Here is a 27,024-nt window from a genome sequence, read left to right as displayed (position 1 = left end):
GGAGTCGTTAGAAAAGACCGGCGGGCGTGTTTCGTCAAGGCCGAGGATGGACTCTCAACGAAATTCCGAATGCGCGAGTTTCGCGTGCGCAAAACTGAAACAGGCACGCCGCAACCGACTTCTTGAATCACCTTTTCTCTGCACCTTTTTTTTGCTTTTGAAATTCTCGTGCATGGCTTCGTTGCTGCAGTCTTGTCACGACGTGTTGGAACTGCTCGCAGCCGGACGAGCATCCGCTTGAAAAAGCTCGTCCCGCCCCATCGAGCTATTTGTGTCGGTACAGCGAGCGAATGATGTAACATGACCGAGTCGTCAGTACAGGACATGAGCGACCAAGGATCAACATTGCTCCGTATCGAGGCGATGCAGACGGATATTGCCCGCGCTCACGGGCGGGGTGCTGGCGCATGGCGATCCCACGATCAAACTGCGATTCCTGCCTGTCGACTCTCGAGGCATATCGCTGACCGTACTGCGATCTGCGAACGCTTGAGCTGTTCAGTCCTGCAATGTACGTGTGCAGCAGCTGCTCGTTGCTCTACATAGTAGCTGCCCATGGGAGGCGTTTCATGCTTAAGAGGTAGATCGAGCTTTGTCACAGGTACAAGGTTGACTGCAATGACGGCTCAGAGAGACCGATTTGTGAAAGGCTGTCTCCGATTGTATATGATCCGGTAGAGGAACGCGCAATAGAGGAAAACTCCGCGAAGTCCGAGGCAGAAAAAAGTTGTTGGCGCGAGGTGGGCCGGGAGCGAAAAAATCGGCGTCCTGCTCTGCCTGTCTCCTCAACCCGCGTTCCAGGTCAGTCGCGCAGATGCAGCGCAGGCCGCTCCCCAAGGCCTGCCACTCTCTGCATGCTGGCTCAGTTGCTGACCCGCCTCGTCTCCGCCTGTCCTCTGCGTCCCTTCGATATCCTTCGACATCGTCCTCCTCGTCGCGACCCTTCACCCGCTCTACTTTGCCCTACATGACGCTACCGAACATCAGCAAGTCTTTAAATTCTTTGAGCGCCGGCCAGACTCAAGGGCAGACTTGCACTCCACCTCCTCAACCTTCAATCCCCTCCGACTACCTTCAAGATGGTTCGCTCCCGTGATGACAAGCTCGCGTACTTCGCCAAGCTCAAGGACTTGATCGAGACCTACTGTGCGTTCACTCACTTCCTCGTGCGCCGTCCTGGACAGCGTCACCGCAAGCAACGTCGGCCAGGAGCACGCTGAACGATAACTCTGTTGCTTACGTCCTGTTGCGCTCCTCTCCAGCCTCGATCTTCATCGTCAACGTCGACAATGTCGGATCCAACCAGATGCACCAGATCCGTCAAGCCCTCCGTGGCAAGGGACAAATCCTCATGGGAAAGAACACCCTCGTCCGTCGCGCTGTCCGTCTCATCCTCGCCGACAACCCCGACTTCGAGCGTTTCCTCCCCCACGTTCGTGGCAACGTCGGATTCGTCTTCACCTCGGGTGACCTCAAGGAGGTCCGTGATCTTCTCCTCGAGAACAAGGTCGCTGCCCCTGCCAAGGCTGGAGCCGTCGCCCCCAACGATGTCTACGTCCCTGCCGGCAACACTGGTATGGAGCCCGGAAAGACCTCGTTCTTCCAGGCCCTTAACATCCCCACCAAGATTGCCCGTGGTACCATTGAGATCGTCTCGGACATCCACCTTGTCCCCGCCGGACAAAAGGTCGACGCCTCGCAAGCGACCCTCCTCAACATGCTCAACATCTCTCCGTTCACGTACGGAATGAAGATCATCCAGATCTTCTCCGAGGGACAGCTCTTCAGCGAGTCGGTCCTCAACGTCTCGGAGGACGAGCTCCTCGAGAAGTTCATGTCGGGTGTCAAGACCATCGCCTCGATCTCGCTCGCGATCAACTACCCTACCCTCGCTTCGGTCACCCACTCGCTCGTCAACTCGTACAAGAACCTCCTCGCGATCGCTCTTGCCACCGAGATCACCTTCGAGGGTGCCGAGAAGGCCAAGGCTTACCTCGCCAACCCCGAGGCGTTCGCCGCTGCCGCCCCCGCTGCCGAGGCTGCCCCCGCCGCCGAGGAGAAGAAGGAGGAGGCTGCCAAGGACGAGGAGGAGTCTGACGACGACAGTGCGTTCCCCCTTCTCTCTTACACTGCATTGCTTTCAAAACTCCATTAACTGACTGTTCCCGGTTCCTCTTCTGCAGTGGGCTTCGGTCTCTTCGACTAAACGGTTCGCTCCGTAGTCGGCAAAGGGAGAGGAGATTGAACTAAAAAAAAGAGGTGTGGAGCATTGGAGCTTTTAATTGAGTTTTTCTGCTGCCTTCCATCATCTGTTTCTTTTTTCTTTCTTGTCTTCGTTTGTTGTCTTGTCAGCTTTTAACGAAATGGAACAAAACTCCTTTTCGTTCCTTCACCTTTTCCCGCCTTGTAGTGATCGCAAGGGTTCGCCTGGGTCCCCGATCACATTCTCTCTTCGAGACCCACAAGCAAGCAAGCACACACACAACACATGACAGACAAAAAGAAAAATCTTGAGCTGCATGGTCGAAAAATTGGGCAAAATGGGTAGATTCTCTCGCCGGGGTTCGAACCCGGGACCAGTACTTGACCTTTCTCGATAAAGAGAAATAGCCGCATAAGAGTAACACTCTGCCAACTGAGTTACGAGAGAAGCTAAGAGCACCGCCACCAAAACAACGTACATGTACCATGATGGTGTCTTGTCTACAAAATGACCCATAGCCCCTGTTGGTGGTCCAGTTCCAGTCGGCAGGTAGGTAGATTTCTGTCAATGATCGTCGGCGTCCAAGTTTTGCCGTGAAAGGAACGAAAAAGAACGCCTGTTTGCGCGTCGAGTTCCGCAGCAAAAGATGAGCACCCACCCGGGTTTGAACCAGGGACCTGACGATGCGCTGAGAGACTGCAGTCGACCGCTCTGCCGCTGAGCTATAGGTGCTTCATGTCAGATCAACGTGCACTGCCCAATATGACCGCCCAAAGGCTTGAAACGCCGTTCGCTCGTCTCCAGCTTTCTAGTCGGAGGGTTTCGCAAGCTCTCAAGAAGCTTGATCAATTTCAGACCATGTTTCAGGCAATAACAGAACGACATACGTGACAACAAGCAGGCGAGACAACAGACAAACGAGACAACAGACAAAACAGTACTACTACACGCGCTACAGTGAATCGGAGAAAAGTCAATGCTTCAAAAGGGGATCAGCTAACATAGGTAGTCAGCTTACTGCCTCCAGATCGCTCGAAACGATCGACGGCCTGGATGCCCGCAACGACACCCGCGGCAAACACAACGGTGAACATCGCAAACGATCTCCACCACGTGCGACCTGACGATGCACGCAGATCATCCGCGTTCGGCTCCGTTGGATGCGGGCATCGCTCGTCTTCGAGAGGCCTGAAGAGGGCGAGGCGTAGGTTCAAACCGACAAGGTGTAGGAGTGAGGGAAAATGGAAAGGATCTGATGATCTCAGGATCAAGAGAGACGAGTTTGACGCGTCGCTCGAGCTCGAGAGTGATCCAATCGACGATGAGAGTGGAGCCGGAGGGAAATACGGAAAGTAGGAGGGAGACGGGGAACGTGCAGCGCAGGAGGCTGCTTGAGCAGATCTTGCGAGTGAACGGCTCGAGGCGGACGAGCTTGAGGATGAATCGCTCAAGGCAGGCGCGACAGTTTCGATCGAGGCCGAGCAAGTGTTGGCAAGATGTCGACACGAGGGTTTGGGAGTGGTCGGATCTTGCAGGTACGGCCCAGGGATCGAGAATCTCCGATTCTTGCTCCATTTGTCAGCCTCGTCCATATCAAGGACATCGCCATCATCATCATCGTCTTCGAGCTGGTGCGAGATCTCGTCGTTGGCTTCGGCCGCGACTCCCAGCTCTTTTCGTCTCTCCGCGACGCGCTTCGAGAAATCGAGTCCCCGCCTTTCGGAAACTTGAACTTCCTGAGACGCAATCGGTCGCTCGGCCCACGTCTGTGGCAGATCTTCGAGTCGCCTCGGCTCAAGTCCTCTCGCGGCGATTTCGACGTCTCGCCACTCGAGAAAGGTCTCGGCCCTCGCTCTCCGTAGCTTGAGCGGGCTGTCGGTCGAATGCAGGATCCGTCGGAGGCGGTACAGATCCTGCAGGGTGAGACGATGGAGGTTCGCGGTGTTGCGTCCCGTCGAAATCGGCGAGAGGCTCCGAATGGAACTCGCTCGCGAGGATGATCGGTCAGAAGCGGTGAAGCTCGTGAATGTAGGAGACAGCGGTGGAAGCTCTTGCGAAGAAGTGAGCGAAGTGGGCCCCGATGAGGGAGAAGGGAATGACGACGTTTGTCCCGAACTCGGGTCTCGGGAGACTGGATGTACGGGAGAGTGTTGGACGAAAAGGTCATGCGGGAGCATCGTCAAGGGCCCACCACAGATTTCTGCAGCTTTTGTGCACCCGGTGCGAGGTGGCGAACGGGACTCGCGTCGATCGAGGGACAGGATCGAAAGCCACCGGACGCCGGCTGAATCGAGTTGCTGGATCACCGCGTGGGACAATGCAGACGTCTTCTGAGGCTTCGACGTTGGCGCAGGAGGAAGAATGAGGATCGGCAGGATGGGTAGAATTGGCGATATCGCGCTCGCGACAGCAATCTCGCAGGGGAGAGGGGCTGCAGCACGAGAATAGCGGGTCAGACTGTTTCTAAATCTGCCAGAAGGGAGAAAAAGACTGACGAGAGGAGAACAAGAGCATGCATGCGTCAAAATAGCCAACGCCCGCGAGCGCAACGAGCGCAGCAAGGCTCTCGCTTGCAGGGTAGGTCCTGCTGAGCTTAGCCTCGAGCTGCTCGAGATGCAAACGCAGCGAGCCTTGTAGCTCTTGCAGATCAACTAGGTCGACGGAAGGGTGCGAGAGAGTGACCGCAGGACCGCATGAACCGATGGGCTCGAGCGATGGGTGCATCTGCCGGGCGCTCGCCTCGCTTGCAGATCTACTGCGCTGCGGCCTCTCTGAAGAGACGAACGAGTACGACATGTCGCTGCCTCTGCTCGAGGTACGAATGCGACGGTCTTGGTCATCTGCAAGAAGCGCAGCCAGCGTCGAGCGATCTTCGGCGGTTTTGCCCAGGACCAGCAAGTTGATGCGCGGCTCGAGGTGCTCCTCCGACGGGGATCGCCCGACAGACCGGTCAGGTCGATTGTCAAAAGAGAGACTGGGCATGACGAGTCCAGATGCGCCTGCCCGCGCCTGATCGTGGCCGTCTTCGGCACTGCTCGCGCCGCTGTCTTCGTCGGCCAAGTGTGCGCTGCCGTCCGTGCTCGTCGTACTACTTGCACTGCCTCGCCTCGCTCGAGTGCGTCCCCGTCCCGGCCTGCTCGCCGAAGCCAAAGATGAGTTGATGCGACTGCGAGGCGAGCCCGAGCGGGGAAACGACGAGTTCGAAGTCGCCGGGGATACCGGTGGAGACAAGTCGGAGAGCAGGATCGAGGCCAGCGGGTGCGAGAGTCCCCGGGGTGGCGCGAGCGGCGAGTGGAGGTGGTCGTCTCCGGCAGCACTAAGTGGGGCGGCCGTCGCGCTGAGTGGAGCCGAGTCGCCGCCAACTGGCGAAGGAGGTCGCGTATTGATCGCAGGCGGCGTCTTGTACACGTACGCAGTTCGACGAAACGAGCCATCGACGCGCAGGGCGGCAGGAGGTGGGAGCGGGATCGAGGTCGAGTTGTGGCTCTCTCCGCGCTTCGGCGACGCTGCGGAGGTCGACGCGGCCATCGAGGAATGCAGGCTGATGAGTGAGCCATCCCAACTCCATGAGTCGTCCATCTCGGACGTGGTAAGGGGGACAGGCGGGAGTGAGAGTGATTGCGCAAGCGCGCGTGCGCATTAGGCGAAGGAGGCACCACATCTCTCGCAAGTTCACTTCAAAGTCGATCTAGCTCGAAGGAGATAGCCATAAAGCTGCAAGGGTCGAGTGTTCTGCCGTGAGAGAGCAGAGCTGGCGCAAACGGGAATAAGCGGAGTCCGCGGAGCTGCGACGTTTGATCCCGTCTCACCCCGAGTTTTCGGTGGAGAGGCTAATGGAGGACAGTGAAGAGAGCCTTCTGAGCGGTACGTGTTGGCGAATTGTTCCGTGGTGGAAGAACCAACAACGCAGTCTCGGATTTGACTCGTCGACCGTTCGGACCGAATTTCCTCCTTCTCCCTCGTCTTCGCCCGACATGACGGAGCCTGGCAAGGTCCAGGTTGTGCTAGGGGCTCAGTGGGGTGATGTGCGTAGCTCTCGTGTATCTTCTCGCGTTGCCGAACTCGTCGCTGATTACCTTTCGCTTCGGACTCACAGGAAGGCAAGTTGCAGCTTCCTCCGCTTTCGAGAGCTGCTACTACAGGTTTCGAGCCTGAGCATTCGCGAGGACACCTCGGCAGGACCACTGTCGGGCGGGAAGAGGCGGACCCGCTCCCCCAGCTTTTTCTCGCGACTCGCTCGGAAACCTCCAATCAGCCATCCTTATCGCGCATGCGCTGACCCGACGCATGTCTCGGCCCTACAGGCAAGGGAAAACTTGTCGACATCCTCGCCGCTGAGGCCGATATCTGCGCTCGCTGCGCGGGAGGAAACAACGCCGGTCACACCATCGTCGCCAACGTCGATGGCAAGAAGACCAAGTTCGACTTCCACTTGCTGCCTTCTGGTACGATCCTCCCTTGCCACTACCTGCGCTCTTCCTCTTCGTGCTCTTAACCTGACCGCGCTCGTTGTTTCTGCAGGTTTGGTCAACCCGGAATGTGTCGCGTTCATCGGAAACGGTGTAGTCGTTCACATCCCGGCGTTCTTCCAAGAGCTCGACAACCTCGTTGCCAAGGGTCAGCTCTTCAACCTGATCCTCCAGGCAGCGTTTCGGGCTCAGCTGATTTCGACCCGGAATTAGGCCTCAACTGCGACGGACGCCTGTTCGTTTCGGACCGCGCCCACATCGTGTTTGACTTCCACCAGATCGTCGACGGTCTCAAGGAAGCCGAACTCGGAGGCTCTTCGATCGGAACCACCAAGAAAGGTATCGGACCAGCTTACTCGAGCAAGTCGAGCCGTTCTGGCTTGCGCATTCACCACCTCTTCGACGAGGAGGCGTTCGCCGCCAAGTTCAGGAAACTCGTCGAAGGTCGCATCAAGCGCTACGGCCACTTTGAGTGAGCAGCTTGCCGCCTCATCTCGCGATCTCAGCGGCTGACTCTGAGGGCTTCTCCTGGCAGGTACGACACTGAGGGCGAAATCCTGAGGTACAAGGAGCTCGCGCGTCGCCTCAAGCCCTTTGTCGTCGATGGCATCTCTTTCATGCACAAGGCACTCGCATCGAACAAGCGAATCCTCGTCGAAGGTGCCAACGCTCTCATGCTCGATCTCGATTTCGGTACCTATCCCTTCGTCACCTCGTCCGCGACGGGTATTGGAGGAGTCTGCACCGGTCTCGGTTTGCCTCCTCGCTCGATCGGAGAGACGGTTGGTGTTGTCAAGGCGTACACGACCCGAGTCGGAGCTGGTCCGTTCCCGACTGAGCAGCTCAACGTAAGTTCGTGCCCCAAACCTTCCCGTCGTGACCCGTCCTGATTCCCGAATTTGCGACGCTTGCCGCAGCCGGTTGGAGAACACCTCCAAGAAGTTGGAGCCGAGTTCGGAGTGACGACTGGTCGGAGACGCCGCTGCGGATGGCTCGATCTCGTCGTCATGAAGTACTCGACTTTGATCAACGGATACACTTCGCTCAACTTGACCAAGCTCGACGTTCTCGACGACCTCGAAACGATCAAGATCGGTACCGAGTACCACCTCGATGGCAAACCTCTCGACGCCCTGTTCCCGGCCGACCTCGACACGCTCGCCAAGTGCGAAGTGCAGTACGTCGAACTGCCTGGATGGAAGCAATCGATTCAAGACGTCAAGGAGTTCAAGGACCTCCCCGAGAACTGCCAGAAGTACATCGAGTACATCGAGAAATTCTTGGGTGTTCCGATCAAATGGATCGGCACCGGCCCTGCTCGCGAGAGCATGATCGCTCGTGCTTAGATCGAGTCTTGCCTATCAAAGGCAAAAGAAAAAAGCGTCGTCGTAGAATGGTGTTTGAAATGTGAAATGTTCAGTGGAAACAAGTTCTGGTCTTTTCGTCTCTCTTGTTTGCTCGCTGTCTTTCTGTTTTTCTCTTCGCAAATGCGATGACCGAGAGAAAGTGTGCATAGAAAGTGCGGGAATACAATCGGGAACCAGCTACTCAGAAAGTCTTGCTCACATTGGCGCTCTTCGGGGCGTTGTTGACCCGCATTGGACGTTTGTGTTCGCTCGTGTCAACTTTGAACCCTTTGCCTGAACCTCCCGCAGCCACCTTGTCCTTCTTCTTCTGTTTCTTCTCGGCTTCCCTCCGTTCGAGTCCACTCAACACGGCTGCAGGTCCAGCATCCAACAATGAAGTGGAACCTGTGTAGTCGTGAGGGACGACAGGTGCCGCAGGTTCACGAGCAGCGTCTTTTGACTTTTTCTTCTTTTGTTTCTTCGCCTGCGGTGGTTGAGGAGGAGGAGAAGTCGCGATTTCGGACGGCGTGACGACGCTCTCGTCGAGTCGTGTCGAGGAAGGTTCGAGGTCAGTTCCAGCGCGTCTGCGTTTCTTGGCTTGATTCTGCGCGTTGCGGGAAGGTTTGTCTTTGAGCGAAGAGACGACAATTACATCGCTGTCTTTCGGGACAGGTACCGAGTGAGAAGTCGAACCGATCGCTTTCGCGTTCGTGTTCGACTTTGAATCGAACGGCACGAACGACGAGTCTGGCACTTCGAGTGCAATCGGAAGGGTCGAAGGGTCCACTGCAGCTGCCCGAGCTGGTTCAGACTCGTTCGCGGCAGGAGTGGTCGCAGCGGCAGTTGGCAGACGATGCGGTTGAAGCGACTGAAATGAGAGGGAATCGACCGATCAGTCCTGAATGCCACAGAACAGACAAACCGAGCGAGAAGTGTCGTTGGAACTCACCTGGGCCAAGCCGCCTCCGAGGACGAGCGAATCGTGAACCTTCTGCACCGCGGCTGATCGATCTCCTTGCGAGAGTCGAACTACTTGTTTCCCCTTGCCGTTCTTGCTCATCATGTTGGAGGCAACCGGTCCAGGGCCGAAAAAGCTGCTCGTAGCCGCGGTGATGATGGCAGTCGAGGAAGCCGCGCTGCCTCCGAAGAACGTTGAAGATGAGGTCGAAGCGACAGCAGAAGACGATGAATCCCACAAGCCTTCGACTGGTTTGACCGCTGGCTCGAACGCAGGCAAGCCACTCAAAGTTCCAAACCCGCCGACTCGTGCCATGTCGTGATCTTCCTGCATGTCGCTCGAAGTCGCTCCATCGACTCGCTCGATAGTCTCCGTGATGACCTGTACGAGTTCGTCTTTCCTACGCCTCGCGACCTCGCTGACCCCTCCCCTTGCCTCTCCGAGAACCCTGATCAACTCTTGACTGCCGCCCTGTCGGATCCGTTTGCACAGCTCGACGAGTTGCAACACCCCGTTCAACCCGACAACGTAGCGCGTACTTTCGTCTTCTTCCCTCGCGACCGATTCCCTCCAACGCATGACCGCACGCAAGACTTCGAGTTTCAACTCGCCGGGTCCCCACCCCGTCTTGATGGGAAGAGTTGGAACCGCTCTCGCCGTCGCGTACGATTTCAATTGTCCCGATTTCGCGAGCGGGATCAAGAATCCCGAATCAAAGTGTCCCGTGAGGTCGTCGTACGGGGCGATCGAGAACACGGTCGAACTGACGGCGATCGAACGGTTGAACACTTCCTCGAGTGCGGGAGTGACGTCCTCGTCTGACGACAGGTGCTTGTTCGCGAGCGCGAGACGCAAGTGGTCGTAAATCGTCAAGAGGTAATGAGTATCGGAGCGTGCGTAGTGCAGCATCTCTTTCGGGAGTGGTCGGATGCGCCAATCGGCAAGTTGGTAGCGCTTGTCGGGTTCAAAGTCGGTGTACATGTCGAGCAGAGATGCCAAGCTGTGTTGCGCGTAGCCTGTTTTGAACATCGCAGTCAGTCGGGCCTCTGATCAAGAGGTCCTATCGAGGGAGAAGACAGTACCTAAGACATGAGTCGCGTGATAGGTATCAAAGAGGCCGACGATGTACAACCCAAAGTCACGCTGCAGCCAAACAATGTCCGAGTTGGCGCCGTGGAGTACCTGCGAGCGAAGCGTGATGAATTCAGTCGGTCGCCATGCAAGATTGAGATCGCAAACGCACCTTGATCCAGGTGGGGTCTGTCAAGAATTCGTTCAAGTCCTCGAGGTGTTCGCGCACTCCGGGGTTGATTGCGTCAATCACGTAGTCCTTTTTGCGGGTGCTCAGCTGCGAGAACCAGGGGTCAGATCTGGCAGCCTAGGTTCAGGTCGAGAATGGTGGGAACTTACCTGGATCAGACAGGTGAACCCTGACCAACTCCTGAAGTCGTGATGTTCGAGATCGATCGCGAGTTCCTTCAAACCGTCGTGCTCGCCGATCTGTCTGATCTCGCCCACCATCTTGTCGAGGGCCTTCTCGTCTCCGACCCACTCGAATGGGGTAGTCTCGAACGAGTCCTTTGGGATTGCGCGAGGAGGTTCGGATGGGACCTCGAGTAGAGTGCTTGGAGGTTTGAGGTGTTCGAGTTCATGCTTGTACGGATGCACGTAACGCGTGTAGGCGGGCGGGTGAGTGTCGGTGATCGAAGTGAACTTGCTCGTCGGCTCGTACCGTTCCGTCTCGAGCCACCCTTCGTCGAGTCCGGCTTGGAGCGGGTTCAGTTTGCGGGTCAAGATGGGTTTCCACAAGGGGAGATCAGCGTTCTCGGCGCCGATCTCGGTCGGTGAGACCTGGGTGCGCTTCGTGAAGTCGAGTTGGGGTTTCGGGAGGGTGCTGTCGTGCAAGAGCTTGGCGGGCAGGCGTTCGAGTTTGGCGCGTTTGAGTTGACGGTCCTGCATCTCCTCGTGCGACTTTGCGCCGATGGCTCCCTTTTGCAGGCGGTGCTTGCCGAGTCCGAGGTGCTTGTCAATGTAGTCGTCTGCCTGTTCGAGGAGCTGCTCGACATGCACGGTCGGGTTCGAGTACTCGCCGTCGCGGAGGAGGTCGTCGTCGAGTGCGACGCGGGCAGTGCCTTCGGGGCGAGTCCAGTCGAGGAGGCGCTGTGCGAGGGACAGGAGCTTGTGGGATTCGGCATCGAGCGTGCGTGCGAGCTGGCGGGACAAGGTGCGCTCGAAACTCAAGTCGGACGCCTCGGGCAGTTGAGCGGCGGATCGGGTGGGCGGGATGAGCGCCGCCTGGAGGGCGTTGAGCATGGGCTGCAACTCCATCGTCGGGGGTTAGAGTGCGAGAGGACGGTCGCGCGTGAGGGTATTGAAACCTTTTTACGACAGGTTTGACCGTTGCCCCTGACGCAGCTCTTCGAATACTTCTCCTCGCGCTCCATCTCCATCTGTGCAGCGCGTCGAGGATGGGGCTCACTCGGGTCGTGACGCTGACGTCGCTCATGCTCGCGTCGACCATACTCGCATCGTTTGCGCCGCTGTACCTGAACCTGTCTCGTCGAAGCGTCCAGCTCGTGTCCACCTACTCGACCGGCCTCCTGGTCGGCGCAGCCCTGACCGTCGTCATCCCTGAAGGTGTCGCAGCCGTGTTCGCATCTATCCCTGCCTCGGCGCACGACGACAGCGCTGCTGGAGCGATCGGCGCGAGTCTTCTCGGCGGATTTATCCTCATGTGTGTCCCGCCCGCGTCCAAGCGGCGTACCACGCACTGACCCTTGCCCTTCAGGTACGTGATCGACTCGATTCACTCGCATTCCGAGTCCGACCGCCCCCACCTGCATCCGCCTGTGCACTCTCGCGACCACCCCTCCCTGCGTCACATGCCTTCTCACCTGTCCGAACTCGAACCCCTGTCCGCCACGTCGCATGACCCCCATGCGAGTCCGTCCGAGTGGACCGTCCCCATGTCCCCACCGTCGCCCCCAATCTCTTCCTCCTCGAGTCCGGCTCGCGCAGATCAGTCGTCCGTGTCGACCCTCATCGGCCTCTTGCTCCATTCACTCGCCGACGGCATCTCGCTCGGTGCCTCGTCATCCTCGAACGAGACCGACACCTTGTCGACTCTCGTGTTTGTCGCCATCATGCTGCACAAGGCTCCGACCGCGTTCGCTTTGTCGTCCCTCCTCGCGTCGAATCCGCGCAACTCGACCGCGTTCGTGCGCAAAGGACTCTTGGCATTCTCGCTCGCGGCTCCGATCGGTGCCATCTTGACCTACCTCGTCCTCCACCTCGGGCAGGGATCAGACTCGCAAGACGCGACGGCATGGTACACGGGCATCGCCCTCGTGTTTTCAGGTGGCACCTTCCTGTTCGTCGCGACGCATGCCATAACAGAATCGAGCGACGACCAGCACGATTCAGAAGGAGGAGCGCACAAGCTGAGCAAGCGGACTAAAGTTGGACTCGTCTTGTGTGGGATGGTCACCCCGGCGATCCTCAGTCGCCTCGTCGGTCATGGACACTAGAGCCTTGCTACACCGTCTCTCTCGATATACATATCCCTGCTACTGCTGTTCTTGTAAAACATCTTCATTGTCATGTTGGGAACGAGAATGCGTGCTGTTACAACGATCACGAGACTGGGTTGGCCCCCATCCTTGCGAGCTTCTTGTCGTTGCCTCTCTTCCTTCGGTCATGTTGAGCCCTACCCCCATCACCCTTGCCACCTCCTCTGCCTCGCCCTCCGGCTCCTCCTCTATTTCCACCACCACCATTCCCTCCTCTACCTCCCCGTCCGCGGCCTGCTCCTGATCCAGCTCCACCACCGTTCGTTCCTTCGTTTGCAACGTGATTGCCCTTGGCACCACGATCCATAACCCTCTGTTGCAACTTGTCCATCTTTTTCGGATCCTTCTCCAACATGATCCTCCACCCTTCCAACTGTCCGTCGTCCAACCGAGTCGCCTCCTTCAACCGTTTCCTCGCCGCTGATCTTCGGACTTCCGAGGACGTGCCAAACACGTTGGGATTCGAAGTCCATGTATCTTCCAAAATTCGCACAGTTGCAGGATTGAACAGCTTTTTGTTGTTGGCGAGGAAAAAGAGATTTCGATCTGTCAGTCTAGGCGCAAAAAAAAATGAATCGGAAGCGGGAGGTCATTCGTTTCTCACCTCGGTAGTAGTGAGTGGGCGCTCGGGTTCATCTGATTCATCGTCTTCGTCTTCCTCGCCATTGTCTCGAACTGTGACTTTGGATCCACTACCAAGTTCGTCCTGATCTTCTGCCAAGAACGCTTCCCCTTCATCGTCTTCCTCGTCATCCGACGAAGGGGCTTCAGCAAGAGCAATGATGGATTCTTTCAACCGGTCGTCGAGTTCAACCACGTTCCGGTGTTTGCGATCGTTGCGTTGAGATGCGCCTTTCATGATCAAGGTCCCTTTGGTGAAATTGCGATCTTCGTCGTAAACATTCCTTCGCTCCAGAGGAGTCGGCACGACTCGCTCGCGTTGTTCCTCTGTACGTGAAGATGTCGGAGAGGATCCTGACGATTCCAAACTGGGTGTGGCGTCTCGCAACTTGACGAGTTCGATCGGCAAATTGTCCTCGAGCAATCCAGCGATCAATCGTTCACTAGCTTGCGCGAGCGAGGTTGCATTCAAACTCGAATGTTGCAGTGCTTGACGCAAGAACTGCTGCGACAAGTGTGGGAACAATTCTTGAATCGAAGTGACCGTCGATTCCAGTTCAACTTGATCCGTTCTTGAATCGACCTCGTTTGTAGGTACACGAGATTGTTTCTTCTGGATCCTTTCGACCCATTCGGGTACGTGTAGGTCATCTTGATCGAGTTTGCGAAGTTTGCCAATCAGATCCTTGACGTGTCTCGCAACGGGACCGACCGAACCTTGAACGTTGTTCGAGAGGTGTTTCGAGACGTGCAAAGTTTGTTCAACGTGTCTCGTCAACAGAGTAGGGTTCTGTCCGAGTGCCAAACTCTCGAGAGCTTCGTGCAGTTGGTCTAATGTATTTCGTGATGATGCGTTGACGAGGAGGGATGAGAACGTCTCGACGAGCAAGAGTCGGAGGTAATCGTGCTCTCGATCGTTGATGTCGAGTCTTCGAGAGTACAGGTGATCGAGTTTCGACAAGACGGCAGTCGAGATGGTAGTGAAATGTCGAGACGCGACGAGATACAGTGACAAGATCGTCTCGAGTTGATCAACGTCGAATTGATTGGTATCTTCGAGTTCTTGTTCGAGCGTCGCCGGGATCAATCGCACGTACAGCTGTTGAAGCTGGAGCGAAGTTGCGAATGCATCGTCGACGACCTGTTTGACGAGTCGAGAGTTCGAACGGTAGTAGTGTTTGATGTACAACACGAGCAAAGGCAAGTCGAGTGCGCCTTTGATCGTCGACAAGCGCGAGATGACGAGGTGAACGAGTTGGCGCACTCGGACGACGTCAGACGACAAGAGCGACACGACGACCGAGTGAACTTGAGGTTGTGCGATCGCATGCTGCAATTGTGCAGGTGGGAGCGCTAACAGCGAGTCGAGCACTCCTTGGGCGCTCATGGCGTTGTCGAACGGGAAAGCAAGTGGTTGCGGGAATAGAAATCCGATCGCTCGCGCGCACCGCACTGCGATCTGACTCGAACCGCAACCATGTCCCGACTCGCTCGACCTTCGATGTACCCAAGGCCGCCACCTCCATCGCATTGGACGGCACTCGAGTCATGCTCGATCCAACTGGCACATTCTTGTCAACATGTTGAGTTATCGGGTTCTCCCCCTTTCCCGCAGCCGTTCTGACACACACACATAATGCGACGCGTTCCCAGCTACAATCGTCGATACAAATACTCCACGAAGCGACACATGATCTTCCACGGTTGGCGACTGTCATCGATTCAACTCGGGTCAGTTTCTTGCCCTCGTTGTTTACTCTTGCCAGTGCGCGCGTTCGAACGACCTCCATGACTAACCCAATACAGTCGAGGTCCACAGGTGTACGACTTGATCCCGGGTACCGAGATCGACACCGCACAAGAACTGCTGCGACTCGAGATGTCGCCTCAGATTGATCAACTCGTATCACGTGCCGAAGTAGGTCTTGAAGTTCTGAAAGAACGCGAGCGAGCTCTACGGTCCCGGGTGAGCTTCATATAACCCCTCCCCTCCTTTCTGCCTCTCTCTTGTCGTGTGTTGACAAAAGGGAACCGGCCACGAGTATAGGTCGAGAAACGCAAATTGCTCATCAATCCCGATTTGCCCGTTCGATCGGGTGCGGAAGAGGAAGTCGAATTGCTCGAACGCAGGCTGGAAGATTTGCGAAAACGGAAAGAGGTCCTTGGCAAAGAAGTCGAAACCCTCGAGCGACAGGTCGAACACAGGTTGGCCAACAAGTAAATCCTCCCCGATTCCATGCTCGACATGTCGCCCGCCCTTTGACTTGTTTCCCCCGTATTGGTCTGTTGGAACACATATATGTTGTGAGACTGTTGATTATCAATTGTTGTAACGAAATCATCTGCTCGAAAGCCCGGACAGCTTTGTCCAATTCACTCGCTTATTTGACGAGTCTCGGAACTCATCGGTCACAGGGATAGACGTTGAAGTAAGTATCCACAAGATTACGCGCTGTATCGGTTACGAAAAAGACGAAGAAGAAAACGATAGAGCGCGAGAGAAAAAGAAATTAAGGAGAAATGCGAAACAAGGGCATACAAAAAAGCGTCAAAGGGACGCGGCAGGAAGAAAGATGCGAGAGAGAGCAGGGCCATTGTCATGGACGAGAGAACGGGAAAGAGTTCGAGAGGCAATGGCAGGTATGTACGGGTTTCGGTCGGGAAAAAAAGGCGGACGAGCAAGACAGGAGGGTGCAGTCAGTTACGACGCTGGTTCAGATTCCTGTTCTTTGAGCTTGTTCTGATGTTGCTGCTGTTGCTGGGCGAGTTTCCTCTGACTGAGAGTCCTGAGAACGTCTTTACAGTACTCGACTTTGCTCAGCAAGTACCTCACTTTGTCGAGACGTTCCTGGTCTTCGATCTCGGATGCGTAGTGGCCGGCGTCGATCGCGAGCTCAAACAGATCGGTGATAGAGTAGGTGGTCAGGGTGAAGGAAGGGTCAATGAACGTGAGCGTTTGGCCCATCGAGGTGATGATCAATTTCGTGTGATCGTAGAAATTAAACTGCCAAGCTCTCCGCTCTATCAGTCATATGTCTCACGACAATCGGGAAACACGTGATTGAACAGCTCACCTGCAAGACATCGTTTGACATTTTGAATACGATCGCGTTCTTCATCCGGTAGTATTTGACGAGGAAGTCCATGTTCTTCTTCCTGTCTGTGTCTTCGAATGTCCACGGCACGTCCCGACGCAGCGTCTTGGCCATGTAATCCTCAAAGTAGCGCAAGAGGTACGCTTTTCGGTCGAGTTCGGGAGGGATCAGCGTCAGGTTGTGGTGTCTGCGGGTGTAGACATTGTTCTTGCGCTGAGAAATGTAATCAAAGTGTCTGGTACGAATGAACGTCAGCACAAAGTTTGTCCGGCTTGACGGGATCTCGACGGCGGGGTTACTCACTCCTTGTCAGGGCTGAGCACCATCGTGGTCGAATCGTTAAAGTACAACCCAGCCGTTCCGTCTGTCAAGCTGTACGCTGTGCCGTATTTGTGCGTATAGTCAACCCAACTCGTGATGAAGACCCGAGGTGCCTCGGAGGCTTCTTCCGCGACTCGGCTTGGTTGTGGCAGATCTTCGGGACAGTTCGCTGCCAGGTACGAATCGAATAGCCGGTACGTGGTTTCGTACAGTGTGCGCGAAGATGCAGACCCACTCCTGGGAGCGGTGGCGGGAGGCGGTGGTGCGAGATCGAGCTGAGCTTGCGCTGCGGCTCTTCGGTGCCGCGTCCGGGGAGTCCCGGGTTCGCTCGGCGGTGCGACAGATGTTGGGCCGTTTTGCTTGCTTGTCGGAGGGGTGATCGACCGTGACCTCAACGGAGGATTCGAAAGGCTCGACGAACTCGTCGTTCTCGTCCGTGAAGGCTGGAACGTTGGTTGTTGAGGGATCGCGCTCGAAGCAGAGGCAGACGAGCTGATGCCGGCGGATGAGGCAGATTGAGCAACCAGGCGACGTTGGAGGGTCTGTTCTGTCGAAGCGGATCGTCGCGGGTTTTGAGCCGACGGCGAGACCATGAGAGGTTTCCGAGCCGATCGCAACAGCTCGCTGATGGGGGACTCGGGAGCGGTGGCCGACTTGACTTCCTTCTCGACCCGACCTTTCGCTTCCCGCTCTTCCGCCGTTCCACCTCGAACCCTGACCATCCGATGTCTCCTCTCCCGCTCCCGTTCTCGGTCTTCTCTGTCCTCTCTCTCTTGCTCCTTCCGTGCAGCTTCCTCCTCTCGGGACCCTTCTCCGGCTGAAGTAGCATCAACCTCGACCGCTTCCGCCACAGCTTCGAGAGCTTGGGTGACCGGCGCTCTCACGCCTCCCGCCGCTTCTTCCCTGCTGTCGATTTCGACTTCGACCACTCCGGCGTTGCGCTTGACTCGAGCAAAGTTCTCCCGCGCCTGACGCTTCGTCATGTACCGCCACTCTTCGATGCATCCCCTTGCGCCTTCCGCCTCGGCACAGCGAGGTGAGATGCGAGAGGGGAAAGGACCAGTCACGAGGAACGGGTGAGCGAGGATCTCGGCGAGGGTCGGTCGTTCAGCAGGGATCGGTCGCAGGATCCAGGTAATGAGATCTTCAGCCTCGGCCGAGAGCGGGATCTCTTTCGGAAACTCGTACACGTTGTCTCGAATTTTGCTGAGAACAGTTCGTGTCAGCAGTGCGAAAGCGAGTCCTAAGGGTAAGCGAGAAACTCAACCGGTAGATGTTCTTGACGTCCTTTGTTTGAAACGGAGGTTTGCCAATGAGGAGCGTGTAGAGAATGACGCCAATACTCCAGATGTCGACCTCGAACGAGTGCCCTCCTTTCGTGTCGAACAGGATTTCGGGAGCGATGTAGTTTGGCGTTCCGCAGATAGTCCTTTTCACGGCAAGGATAAGGTCAGTCTCGGTTCGAGCCTTAAAGTATTTGATGCTCACTTTTTGCGTTCGCCCGGAAACTTGACGAGCGCGGCCAAGCCAAAATCTCCAACCCTGAGATCCATGTTGTCGTCGAGCATGAGGTTGCCAAGCTTGAGGTCGCGATGGATGACCGAATTATTGTGCATGTAGTCGCAGGCACCGACGAGCTGCGTCAGGTAGTACCGCGCTTCGGGCTCAGAGTATCTTCTTCGGCGCCGCAAGAGATCGAGCAGGGACTGAACATTTTCGGGTGCGTGTGTCAGTTTGGGCCGAGCGTAAATGGCAGACACGTTCGCTTACACCTTGCGCGCACAGCTCGAGCTGCATGTAGACATTGCCTTCGTCTTCGAAGCAGTGCTCGAACGCGATAATGTTTGGGTGATCCATCGACTGGTGGATTTTGATCTCGGCAAACAACTGGAACGCGCGCACGCACATCGATCAGCTGAGTGCAGAGACAACGTCGGGCGGGGTCCACACACCTTGGCTTTTGTCTTTGTCGATTTGAGCTGCTGTTTGTCAATAACCTTGAGTGCCTTGTTCGTAATGCCGTCAGGTTCGGTACACAAGTATACTCGCGCGAATCCTCCCTGTTCGAACGCGGCTGGATCATCAGTACCGTACCGACGACGTGTAGCGTGCGATGAAAGAAGCTGACCTCGCCCAAAAGTTGACCTCGCCTGAGCCATTCCGAATCCCGCCTGATCGCGTCGGGTGGTGACCCCCATTGTTCCGTCAATTTTGACCTCGACTCCTTCTTCTTGTCGTCCTTATCCTTGTCCTTGACTTCTGGTTCGACGGCATTTTGCTGTAGTTGAGGTGCAGACGGCGCCAAGGAGGCCGAACGGGTCGAGTTGGTTGAAGGACGCCCCGGCTTGTCTCCGCCCGCAACGGCCGCAGAATCTCTCGGCGCGTGTGGTAGTTGAATAGACTGTAAAGGGCGACTTGAAGATGCCGACCGCGGCACTGCGGGTCTCGCGAGGCCAGATGAAGACCTAGACAACGGGATCGGCCCGCGACTCGACGCACTCGAGGCGGCAGTCGGCGCGAGAGCGTGGGCGTGACTGGGCGCGGCAAGCATAGTCTTGAAGGTCCCGTCTCGCGTGAGCGGCTGAAGCGGACAGCCAAGGTCGACAGCGAACGAGAAGGAGGGAAAGTTGAATGATCGCTCCCGCTGCAGCTGTCTGCTCTTTCGATTCTTTCTCTCGTGTGATTTATTGTCATTGACTACAGTTCTGATCATACTCTCATGCATATCATTTGATGGAAAGCTTGCGAAAACCCGAGTGTTGTGCCATTTTGGTCGAAGCGCACGCGCAGCGATCCAAAGTTCAAACCCGCGGCCTGGCATCGCGCATCGCCTTGGCAAGAGTCCGTCCGACTCGCGAACGATCAAGTCAGTACTCGCACCATCGAAGCTTGCCCAATCGATACCGAGCGACTCGGGATTCGACCCCGCCTGCGTCTCGAGCCGTTCTCCGCTTCAGTCGTCATAGCCTGCACCGTCCTCATTCGCTCCCGGTTTCGGTCTCTCCGATGGCACTCTGAATGACCAGCCTACCACAGAAAGAGCCGGATTCAGCTGCCGCCCTCCATACCGGTCCTGCATGGACGCGGCCCAAGACTACGCCCAAGAAGCACAAAGCGCGTTCGCCCTACACCGGCACCGCCGCTGCAGCAGGCTCGAGCTCGTCGATCTCGCTAGGCAACCCACAAGCGAGCACGTCGTCGTTAACGCTCGCCTCGTCGGTTCAGAACGAAGCGCCGTACCTCACGCACAAGCACCGCCATCATGGCCAATTGACCCTCGTAGCGCCCGACAACCTCGGCGCGAGGCGGCAGGCGGGCACGCTCGATCATCCCGCAGCAAGGGTCGACGCGCGAGGCGGCTTCGGCGTACCCGGTCTGGTCGACGGCCCAGATGCTCGACCCGACCACGGCCCCGACGACAGGCCAACCGAGAAGCAGGACAAGAAGAAGAAGAAGAAGAAGCGGAAAGAGGAGGAGCAGCAAAAGCAGAGACAGATTCTGGCCGCCGTCAGCAATGCCGGGAGAACTCCAAGCCCAAATCCTTCGAACGCCCCTGGCACGGTCGGACCGCGACCTCGGCCAGTCGATGCGACTCCCAATGGACCTAGCGAGATGGCGAGGTCGTCAAGTGGGCAGGCTGCCCTGACTGTACCGCCGCACGCAAGTCAGCCTCGCGAGAGGAGAAGTCGATCACGATCTCGGAGCCGTCGAGCGCCGCGTGAGTCTCTCCACTTTCCCACGATTTATCTGCACGGCCTAACGTCAGCCCATTCTTCCTTGTAGCGACTTCGAATGTCGATCATCATCCTCAACCGGAGTCAGCGCAATCGACAATTCAGGCTGCACGAGGGTCTAGGCGGCGTGACCCTGTAGCTCGGCCCGCTGAGACCAATACATCCATCCCAGCTATCACTTCCCATCGTAGATCCCTATCGCCTACGTACCTTCCTCCCCCCTCCCTCGATGACCCGTCTCTCGAATCCCAGATTTCCCTGGGGCTCGTCGACCCTAGTATTCTCCTATCTCCACCTCCGCCCGCATATGATCTGCCTCCTCCAATTTCATCGTTCCCAGCGGATCCACCTCCATCAATACACGCAGCGCCGTCCTCGCAGAGCGCCACTCCTTCAATAGCTGCGCCAGGAACGCCCGACTCGGAGGAAGACGACGACGACGCAGACGAGTCGGGACCACCAGATCCGCTCGTCATAGCATGGGAAGAGGACAGGTTGACAGGACTGTATAGCCTCGACGAGAGGATCTCGAGGGATCTCGACAGGCGCCGAGCTGCTGAAGATGCGAGTAAGCCGGCTGGTTCATCGCAGGATGATCAGCCGCTTGCCGAGGAGCCTCCTACCGCGGAGGAAGTGGAAGAGGCTATGGTTCAGGGCGAGGACGACCTCAACGAGATCAAGCAAGCTGAAGCTTCGCGCGACAGTCGCAGGCTGTCCCGAGCCTTGTCACGTCATGCTAGTCGAAGATACACCGGAGTAGGAGGTCGGAGGAGTACTCTGTTGACCGGGCCTAACCGACGCATTAGCACCTTGGGCGCGAGTCGGTCAATCGAGGAAACTCAACCGAGCGTCGAGTCCCAAACGCCTTCTCCGTCGCCCGCTTCCGATCCTAGCGCCTCGCAGCCTGTGTCTCATCTCCCCACCGTGATCGAGCCCTCCTCTTCCGCTCAAGTAGCAGGTCGTCCGACGACTCCCGCTCGTCCCGCAACACCAACACGAACTTCGCTCTCGATCGACTCTGTCAATCTCGTCCCCCCTCCACTCATGTCTCCAGCGGAATCATCTGCTGTCGCAGCCGAATTTCCTTCCCCATCGCCATCTCAGGCTTCACCGTCCTTGTCGAATTCGCCATATCTCTCGGATCGAGAAGATGATCAACAGGGATCAGCAGACACAGAGCAGCGAACGGATGAAGCGGCGGAGGCTAACGAGGTAGAGGAGACAGAGGAGACCGACGAGCAGGCTTTGGCAAGGCGCGTAACCAGGACGGGTCGAGGTCTGGCGGCTTTGGCCGCCGAGAGGAGGATGAGACTCGAGAAGGAAGCCAAACAGCCAAGAGACACGGGCCTAGCGGTATCTGGCACTATCATTGAGCAAATCGAGGAAGAGACCGAAGAACCCACTGCGATTCCGGATGAGCCACCTCAAGAGAAGTTGGAGCGACCCCGGTCGCCGGCAGCTGAGGGCGAAACGATCCTGCCGTCCATACAGATGCCCGACACGATGCCGCTCAACATACCGGTGAGGCGACAGCAATCTAACACGATCGACAATGAACTGTCATTCAGTCAACCATCGTCCCGATCTTTGTTCCCTCGTCCCGCTCCGCTCCCTCAGTTGGTTCCGCTTGCGCCCGTACCCACGCCATTCTCTTCCCAGCAACCCTCGCTGAGCGCAATGCCAGCGCCTTCTTCGACGTTAGCCAAACCGGCCCCACCGCCAGTCCCGCCGCGAAGGTCAGTCGGTCGACGGAGTCTCGACGAGCCAGCGCTTGTCGAAGCGTTTCCGGCAGTAGGTACGACTACCTTGAATCGTACTGCAAGCGGACGAAGAATACCACCTCCGCCGCCCCCAATCAACAGGGATGGCACGCGGCGCACTTCGGTCCTTGCCATGGCCGCTGCACTCGAGAACAGTTCCGCAGCGAATTCAGAGCATCCTTTGCCGTCTCCCTCGATGTCGCATATCCCCCATGTCCTGTCGCCACCGAGTACCACCGATGATCCAACGGCCGCGAGCACTCCTCTGCCTACCTCGGCCGCCACTACGTCCTTGCCTGCCCCGGTCACTGCATCGGATCCGCCTCGGCGACATCGTCCTCTGCCAATACCGCCTGTTCCGCTATCACAGGACAGAATCGACGCGTTCACGGCACTCCGGGCCGTGCAAGGCAACTTGTCGCCAGAACCGCGCTCGGGTCCGACAGCGCTCGCTCGTCCATCCGAGTCTGTCTCCAGCAACCCCGATTCAGGCAGACCCGTCCTACACGCCCGCATGTCTTCTTCGTCCAGCTCTTCCTCGGTCGAAAACCCCGGCCCACCTTTACCGCGACGACCACCGCGAGCGCAGCCGGTCCGGCCAGAGGATCAGCTCAGTGCCTATACAGACCTTGATCTCCTGCTCGCTCGGCTTGAGAGGGAAACGAATGGCGACGTCGCTGGGCAGTCGCAGAACGAAGACCCCGGCCAAGCACGAGCCGACGGGACAAATTACGATGTGAATACAAGCGATTCTTTTCTGCGGAGTTTGAGCTGCAGCTGATTCTTGATCATTCCTCGCATCAGGATCTTCTGACGCTTGGCGAGATTATGGGGAACGTGGCACCTGCCGGGGCCAGTCCTGAAGAAATCGCCGAGCATCTCACGGTCGCCCGAGTCGAGCTCGAACGCCGCAGAGTCGACAAGCGTGGCAAAGTCAAGACCAAGCTCAGTGTTGTCGGTGTTCGCTGTGTCGACTGTTCCGTGAGTGGGGCATTGAATGGTACTCGCTGAGTCTCCCAGGCTGACCTTGGATTGCAGATCTGCATGTCTCGATTCCGAGTTGACGATTTCGCAGTTGTGTTGTCCAACTGCCTTCACATGTACGTACACCGAGTTGTTTCTGACCTGGCGAGGCAAATTTACCTGACTCGCTGCGCTCGTGAGCGTTGTCTCTACAGATTCCACGAAACTTGCATTCGTTCGTGGTTCCGACGCAGCCGACAATGTCCAGTCTGTCGTGCAGACGTGTTTCCACCTCGACCTCTCATCGATTTGACCCAATGAACGTATGCCGTTTCGCTCGAGCACCGCCAGAATGCCATCCGGACGTGGGCATCTTGCGCCACAATCTTTCTCTCTCTACCCTTACCTTCCCTTGATCCTCCTTTCGAAGCCATCGAGCATGTCAATACCTTATTCTGTTGTAGTACCTTGTTGCGACAAGGTTACCTAGTTCCCCCATTCGCAATAATAATGTCGGCTTCCGTGACAGTCGCCAACCTGATCATGATGGACTCTGTATACTCTACGTCTGGTACTCGAGAGTCCTTCCTAGCGCCGAGGACTTGGGATGAGAGGAATTCTGCGACAATTGTCAACTAGCTGTTGATCTCTCAACTTTTTCCTTACCAAGTCACTCAACTTTGCGGCTCAGGATGGCTGCGAAATCGCTCAGCGGCAAGCAGGCCAAGTCCAAGAAGCCTGTAGCGGCTGCACCGGCACCCGAAGCGACCTTGACGCGGATCTCACACCTCGCTGCATCTCTGCCTCCTTCCGCCCCCGCCTCTGCTTCGCTGAACCCTCTGGCCGACTTGATCGACCTGTATCGGGATCTCGCATTGCGACTGCCAGAATCTGCGTCGCCAAAAGCACTCGAGCGAAACCGATTGGAAGTTCACACCGCGCTTCACACGCTCAAAGCCGTGTTCGAGTCGCTTATCCAGGCAGGCAGGCTTCATGGCGTGTTCAAGTCTGTCAAGAAGACCAAGTCGGACAGCACAGAGGGGGTCAAGGCAGCGCAGTCCAAGGAAGAAATCATTGTCGAGAAAGTCAAGGCCTGGTTGAAGGAGCGCTGGCAAGACTACCTGGGGCAGACGGCAAAGGTAGCTGGGGGACACTGGGATACTGCAGTCAGGGTGAGCTTCCTAGAGTGCGGGTACAACAGCATGAAGAGGTTTCTCATACTTTTCTGTACCGCAACAGCTCTCGGCGCTCAACGCCCTCATGTCGCTCGTTCGAACCGAATCGCTCTTCCTCACGTCCCTGCACCACTCGAAACAAGCGCAATTTGCTCGTGCATCGTTCGAATACGTTGTGCGCGCCCTGCTTCTGCCGCCCGCGAACAACGGCGTGCTCCAAGCAGACCTCGCCGAGGAATGGAAGAAATGGTGGGACCGCAATGACGACGTCCGATACTTCTACCTAACCAAGGGAGCGTGAGCACTCTTGTTCTTTGCGCTCCGGACTACCCGAATGAAAGCCTTACTGACCACATCGACATCTCGATCAGGGAGCTCCTTTCAACCTTTGCCAAAACGCCCTCGAACCCGAACCCTGCCCCCCTGCCTCCGCATCTCATTCCGAATGCGATCACCATTCTCGAATCTCTGACAACTATGCCCACATCGGCCGCCGAGCTCAACGAGTTCTTCTGCGCAACACCCGTCATCCGCAAGGCCGAAAAGATCACTTCGAAGAAACGCAAAGCTGTTGACGAGCGACCAAACGACGGTTCGACCGGGATTTTTGACTCGTCAGAGTCCGAGTCGGAATCGGAACCCGAACTGATTCATCAGCTTAACTCGCAACAACGCAAGAAGCACCTGCCTACCCTCCTCTCGCTCGTGGCCCACCGACGCGCATTTCAGGATTATTGCCTCGCGATCCTCGCCCTCCCAATCCGAGAAGAAGACAGCAAGCGTCTGTTGATCATGCTTCATCGTCAAATCCTGCCGCACATGACGGAACCTCGCAGGTTGATGGACTGGCTCGTCGACTGTGCCGATCGGGGTGGTACGGTCGCCATTCTCGCGCTCAACGGTCTCTTTACGCTCATGCAAAAGCACGGCCTCGAATATCCTGACTTTTACAACAAACTCTACTCGCTACTCGATCGGTCTGTCTTGCATGTGCGATACCGGCCACGATTCTTCCGTCTGCTCGACATTTTCCTCTCTTCGTCGTGAGTACTTTCAGGTCAAGTGTCCATCTTGGCGCTGCTTCACTAACAGAGGCTACGCATTACAGTCACATTCCTTCTGCTCTCGTCGCTTCGTTCGTAAAGCGACTGGCGCGGCTCGCGCTCTCGGCCTCGCCCGCTGCGATCGTCACGGTCGTTCCCCTCGTCTACAACCTCCTCAAACGTCACCCTAGCTGCATGGTCATGATTCACCGACCAGTGTCGGAAGACGCCGAGCAAGAAGAGTTTAGAGGTGAGAGCTCACCTTGTTGACCAGGAAGACGCAGGCTTGGGTGCTAATTGTCTCGCTCGTCGTATAGATCCTTTCGATCCTCTCGAGACTGTGCCGACGGAAACAAACGCGATTGAATCGTCCTTGTGGGAACTCGCGGCGTTGAGAAATCACTACCTCGCGAGTGTGTCGGGCCTCGCCACCGTCTTTGGTGAAGTCATGAACAAGCAGTCGTACGCAATGGAGGACTTTCTCGACCACTCTTACGGTACTGTGAGTTTTCCCGAATCTCCTAGCTAGGTTGTATAGGTTGCTAACGTCTGCCTCGAAACCCTGCCAGATGCTCGACACGGAATTTGCCCGCAAGATTGTAAACCGACCACCTGCGCTTGCTCCGATTCCCGAGCGACAACCCATCGGAGACTCGTTCTTTCCTCTCGCAGACGGATCGATGGATCACATTCGCCCCAAGAAGAAAAAGACTGAAGCAGAACCGCTGTTTACGGACGACGGCGAGAGGATCGAGAAAAAGGACGATGAAGACGAAGAGGAAGAGCTGGAACCGGTCGATATCGTGGCTAGATTGTGGTCCTTTTAAGCTGCAATCGCACGCGTTTGGTTCTCTGTGTTGCACTTGCGCACCATGTGAGAGTCTGAGCCTCTCATATTTGTCCAATTTTATTATTCGACTGCATCTCGGAGGCTTGCTTTCGACAGATTCTGATTGAGACTTGATGGGCAGGTGTATTCTGGCTCCACGAAATGGCAATGCACCCTCTCGGTGGGTTATATATATGCAAAACTAGACTCGTTTTTCGAAAGCCCGCGTAGCTCAATGGAAGAGCGCCAGACTTTTACGGATGATTCTTGTAGGGATCTGGATGTTGCGGGTTCGAGCCCCGCCGTGGGCTGAACGAGTGTTCGGCTCGATATCACTTTTTGATCCGTGACTTGCTTGCTCTCACGCAGAGGAAGGCAAAGTCGATCCTCGTATGTTTGCGCTGGAATCTTGAATGTATGAGCCTTGCTCGATTGCCTTGCTGCGCGAGTACCCCGTCGCACTGGAAATCGAGATTCCAAAAACTCGTGGCAGCTCTTTGTCTCGGATTGACGGTGCGTGAGCTTCCCCTGGAGACGCTCAGGCTACACTCGCATAGGATACAGAACAATGTGCGCATTCTGAGAAGAAGGCTGACGCTCATTCGTCGTTGACTCGGCTTTGTGAATGACTTTGCTGGCGCTCGGCAAGCTCAGAAAGCGCCTCTCTCGGTTCAGGGCTGTATTCGGGCCAGTGCAGGGAGCATGAGAGCCCTGCGAGAATTATGCACGCTTGACCCTCGTGCGTCGCCGTTCGAGTACTGCAGCAGATTCGAGTCTTTAAAGTCATGAACATTGCGAGGGTGACCTCGCGTAACCTATAGTACGCTTGACACGGCTCTCGTTTTGGACAGCCTGGTGTGTCGGTCCACTCGCTAGCAGTCAAGCTTGAGAGACGCATGCGGGTCGACCGAGTGGTGTCGGTTGGCTGGGCTGTACTG

At 56.7% G+C, this 27,024-nt stretch overlaps 10 protein-coding genes across 10 annotated transcripts; 6 read left to right on the top strand and 4 right to left on the bottom strand.

The window, feature by feature from the left end:
* Window positions 1-1,079: 1,079 nt before the first annotated feature.
* RPP0 (60S ribosomal protein uL10 RPP0) lies at window positions 1,080-2,206 on the top strand (the record flags this gene model as incomplete). Its single annotated transcript, XM_076680156.1, has 3 exons — window positions 1,080-1,146; window positions 1,263-2,105; window positions 2,184-2,206. 3 exons carry the CDS (start codon window positions 1,080-1,082, stop codon window positions 2,204-2,206), a joined length of 933 nt encoding a protein of 310 aa, XP_076532667.1.
* Window positions 2,207-3,195: 989 nt separating this feature from the next.
* On the bottom strand, window positions 3,196-5,782 carry JCM15063_001685 (uncharacterized protein; the record flags this gene model as incomplete). The annotated part of the gene is made up of 2 exons (XM_076680155.1): window positions 3,196-4,634; window positions 4,699-5,782. The coding sequence occupies 2 exons, from the start codon at window positions 5,780-5,782 to the stop codon at window positions 3,196-3,198; spliced, it is 2,523 nt and encodes an 840-aa protein (XP_076532666.1).
* A 395-nt stretch (window positions 5,783-6,177) lies between these two features.
* ADE12 (adenylosuccinate synthase) lies at window positions 6,178-8,018 on the top strand (the record flags this gene model as incomplete). Its single annotated transcript, XM_076680154.1, has 6 exons — window positions 6,178-6,232; window positions 6,508-6,648; window positions 6,725-6,820; window positions 6,886-7,144; window positions 7,208-7,520; window positions 7,590-8,018. 6 exons carry the CDS (start codon window positions 6,178-6,180, stop codon window positions 8,016-8,018), a joined length of 1,293 nt encoding a protein of 430 aa, XP_076532665.1.
* Window positions 8,019-8,220: 202 nt separating this feature from the next.
* On the bottom strand, window positions 8,221-11,304 carry RRP6 (exosome nuclease subunit RRP6; the record flags this gene model as incomplete). Its single annotated transcript, XM_076680153.1, has 5 exons — window positions 8,221-8,886; window positions 8,968-9,992; window positions 10,059-10,158; window positions 10,220-10,324; window positions 10,387-11,304. The coding sequence occupies 5 exons, from the start codon at window positions 11,302-11,304 to the stop codon at window positions 8,221-8,223; spliced, it is 2,814 nt and encodes a 937-aa protein (XP_076532664.1).
* A 140-nt stretch (window positions 11,305-11,444) lies between these two features.
* JCM15063_001682 (uncharacterized protein) lies at window positions 11,445-12,503 on the top strand (the record flags this gene model as incomplete). The annotated part of the gene is made up of 2 exons (XM_076680152.1): window positions 11,445-11,710; window positions 11,765-12,503. 2 exons carry the CDS (start codon window positions 11,445-11,447, stop codon window positions 12,501-12,503), a joined length of 1,005 nt encoding a protein of 334 aa, XP_076532663.1.
* Window positions 12,504-12,609: 106 nt separating this feature from the next.
* On the bottom strand, window positions 12,610-14,553 carry JCM15063_001681 (uncharacterized protein; the record flags this gene model as incomplete). Its single annotated transcript, XM_076680151.1, has 2 exons — window positions 12,610-13,056; window positions 13,150-14,553. The coding sequence occupies 2 exons, from the start codon at window positions 14,551-14,553 to the stop codon at window positions 12,610-12,612; spliced, it is 1,851 nt and encodes a 616-aa protein (XP_076532662.1).
* A 90-nt stretch (window positions 14,554-14,643) lies between these two features.
* JCM15063_001680 (DASH complex subunit SPC19) lies at window positions 14,644-15,387 on the top strand (the record flags this gene model as incomplete). The annotated part of the gene is made up of 4 exons (XM_076680150.1): window positions 14,644-14,748; window positions 14,820-14,897; window positions 14,986-15,132; window positions 15,214-15,387. The coding sequence occupies 4 exons, from the start codon at window positions 14,644-14,646 to the stop codon at window positions 15,385-15,387; spliced, it is 504 nt and encodes a 167-aa protein (XP_076532661.1).
* Window positions 15,388-15,867: 480 nt separating this feature from the next.
* On the bottom strand, window positions 15,868-19,133 carry JCM15063_001679 (CDC5/polo family serine/threonine-protein kinase; the record flags this gene model as incomplete). Its single annotated transcript, XM_076680149.1, has 8 exons — window positions 15,868-16,170; window positions 16,241-16,496; window positions 16,565-17,788; window positions 17,850-18,011; window positions 18,071-18,288; window positions 18,353-18,469; window positions 18,535-18,642; window positions 18,711-19,133. The coding sequence occupies 8 exons, from the start codon at window positions 19,131-19,133 to the stop codon at window positions 15,868-15,870; spliced, it is 2,811 nt and encodes a 936-aa protein (XP_076532660.1).
* A 467-nt stretch (window positions 19,134-19,600) lies between these two features.
* On the top strand, window positions 19,601-23,360 carry JCM15063_001678 (uncharacterized protein; the record flags this gene model as incomplete). Its single annotated transcript, XM_076680148.1, has 5 exons — window positions 19,601-20,300; window positions 20,489-22,812; window positions 22,881-23,057; window positions 23,115-23,176; window positions 23,255-23,360. 5 exons carry the CDS (start codon window positions 19,601-19,603, stop codon window positions 23,358-23,360), a joined length of 3,369 nt encoding a protein of 1,122 aa, XP_076532659.1.
* Window positions 23,361-23,731: 371 nt separating this feature from the next.
* On the top strand, window positions 23,732-26,084 carry JCM15063_001677 (nucleolar complex associated 4; the record flags this gene model as incomplete). The annotated part of the gene is made up of 6 exons (XM_076680147.1): window positions 23,732-24,211; window positions 24,279-24,511; window positions 24,586-25,257; window positions 25,323-25,507; window positions 25,575-25,759; window positions 25,827-26,084. 6 exons carry the CDS (start codon window positions 23,732-23,734, stop codon window positions 26,082-26,084), a joined length of 2,013 nt encoding a protein of 670 aa, XP_076532658.1.
* Window positions 26,085-27,024: the final 940 nt, after the last annotated feature.

The sequence above is a fragment of the Sporobolomyces koalae genome (genome assembly GCF_050403365.1).
Source record: "Sporobolomyces koalae JCM15063 DNA, S_koalae_JCM15063T_v1_ctg33, whole genome shotgun sequence".
Classification (NCBI taxonomy): Eukaryota; Fungi; Basidiomycota; class Microbotryomycetes; order Sporidiobolales; family Sporidiobolaceae; genus Sporobolomyces; species Sporobolomyces koalae.
The sequence above is the reverse complement of the archived record's forward strand: the minus strand, read 5'-3'. Positions and strand labels throughout refer to the sequence as shown.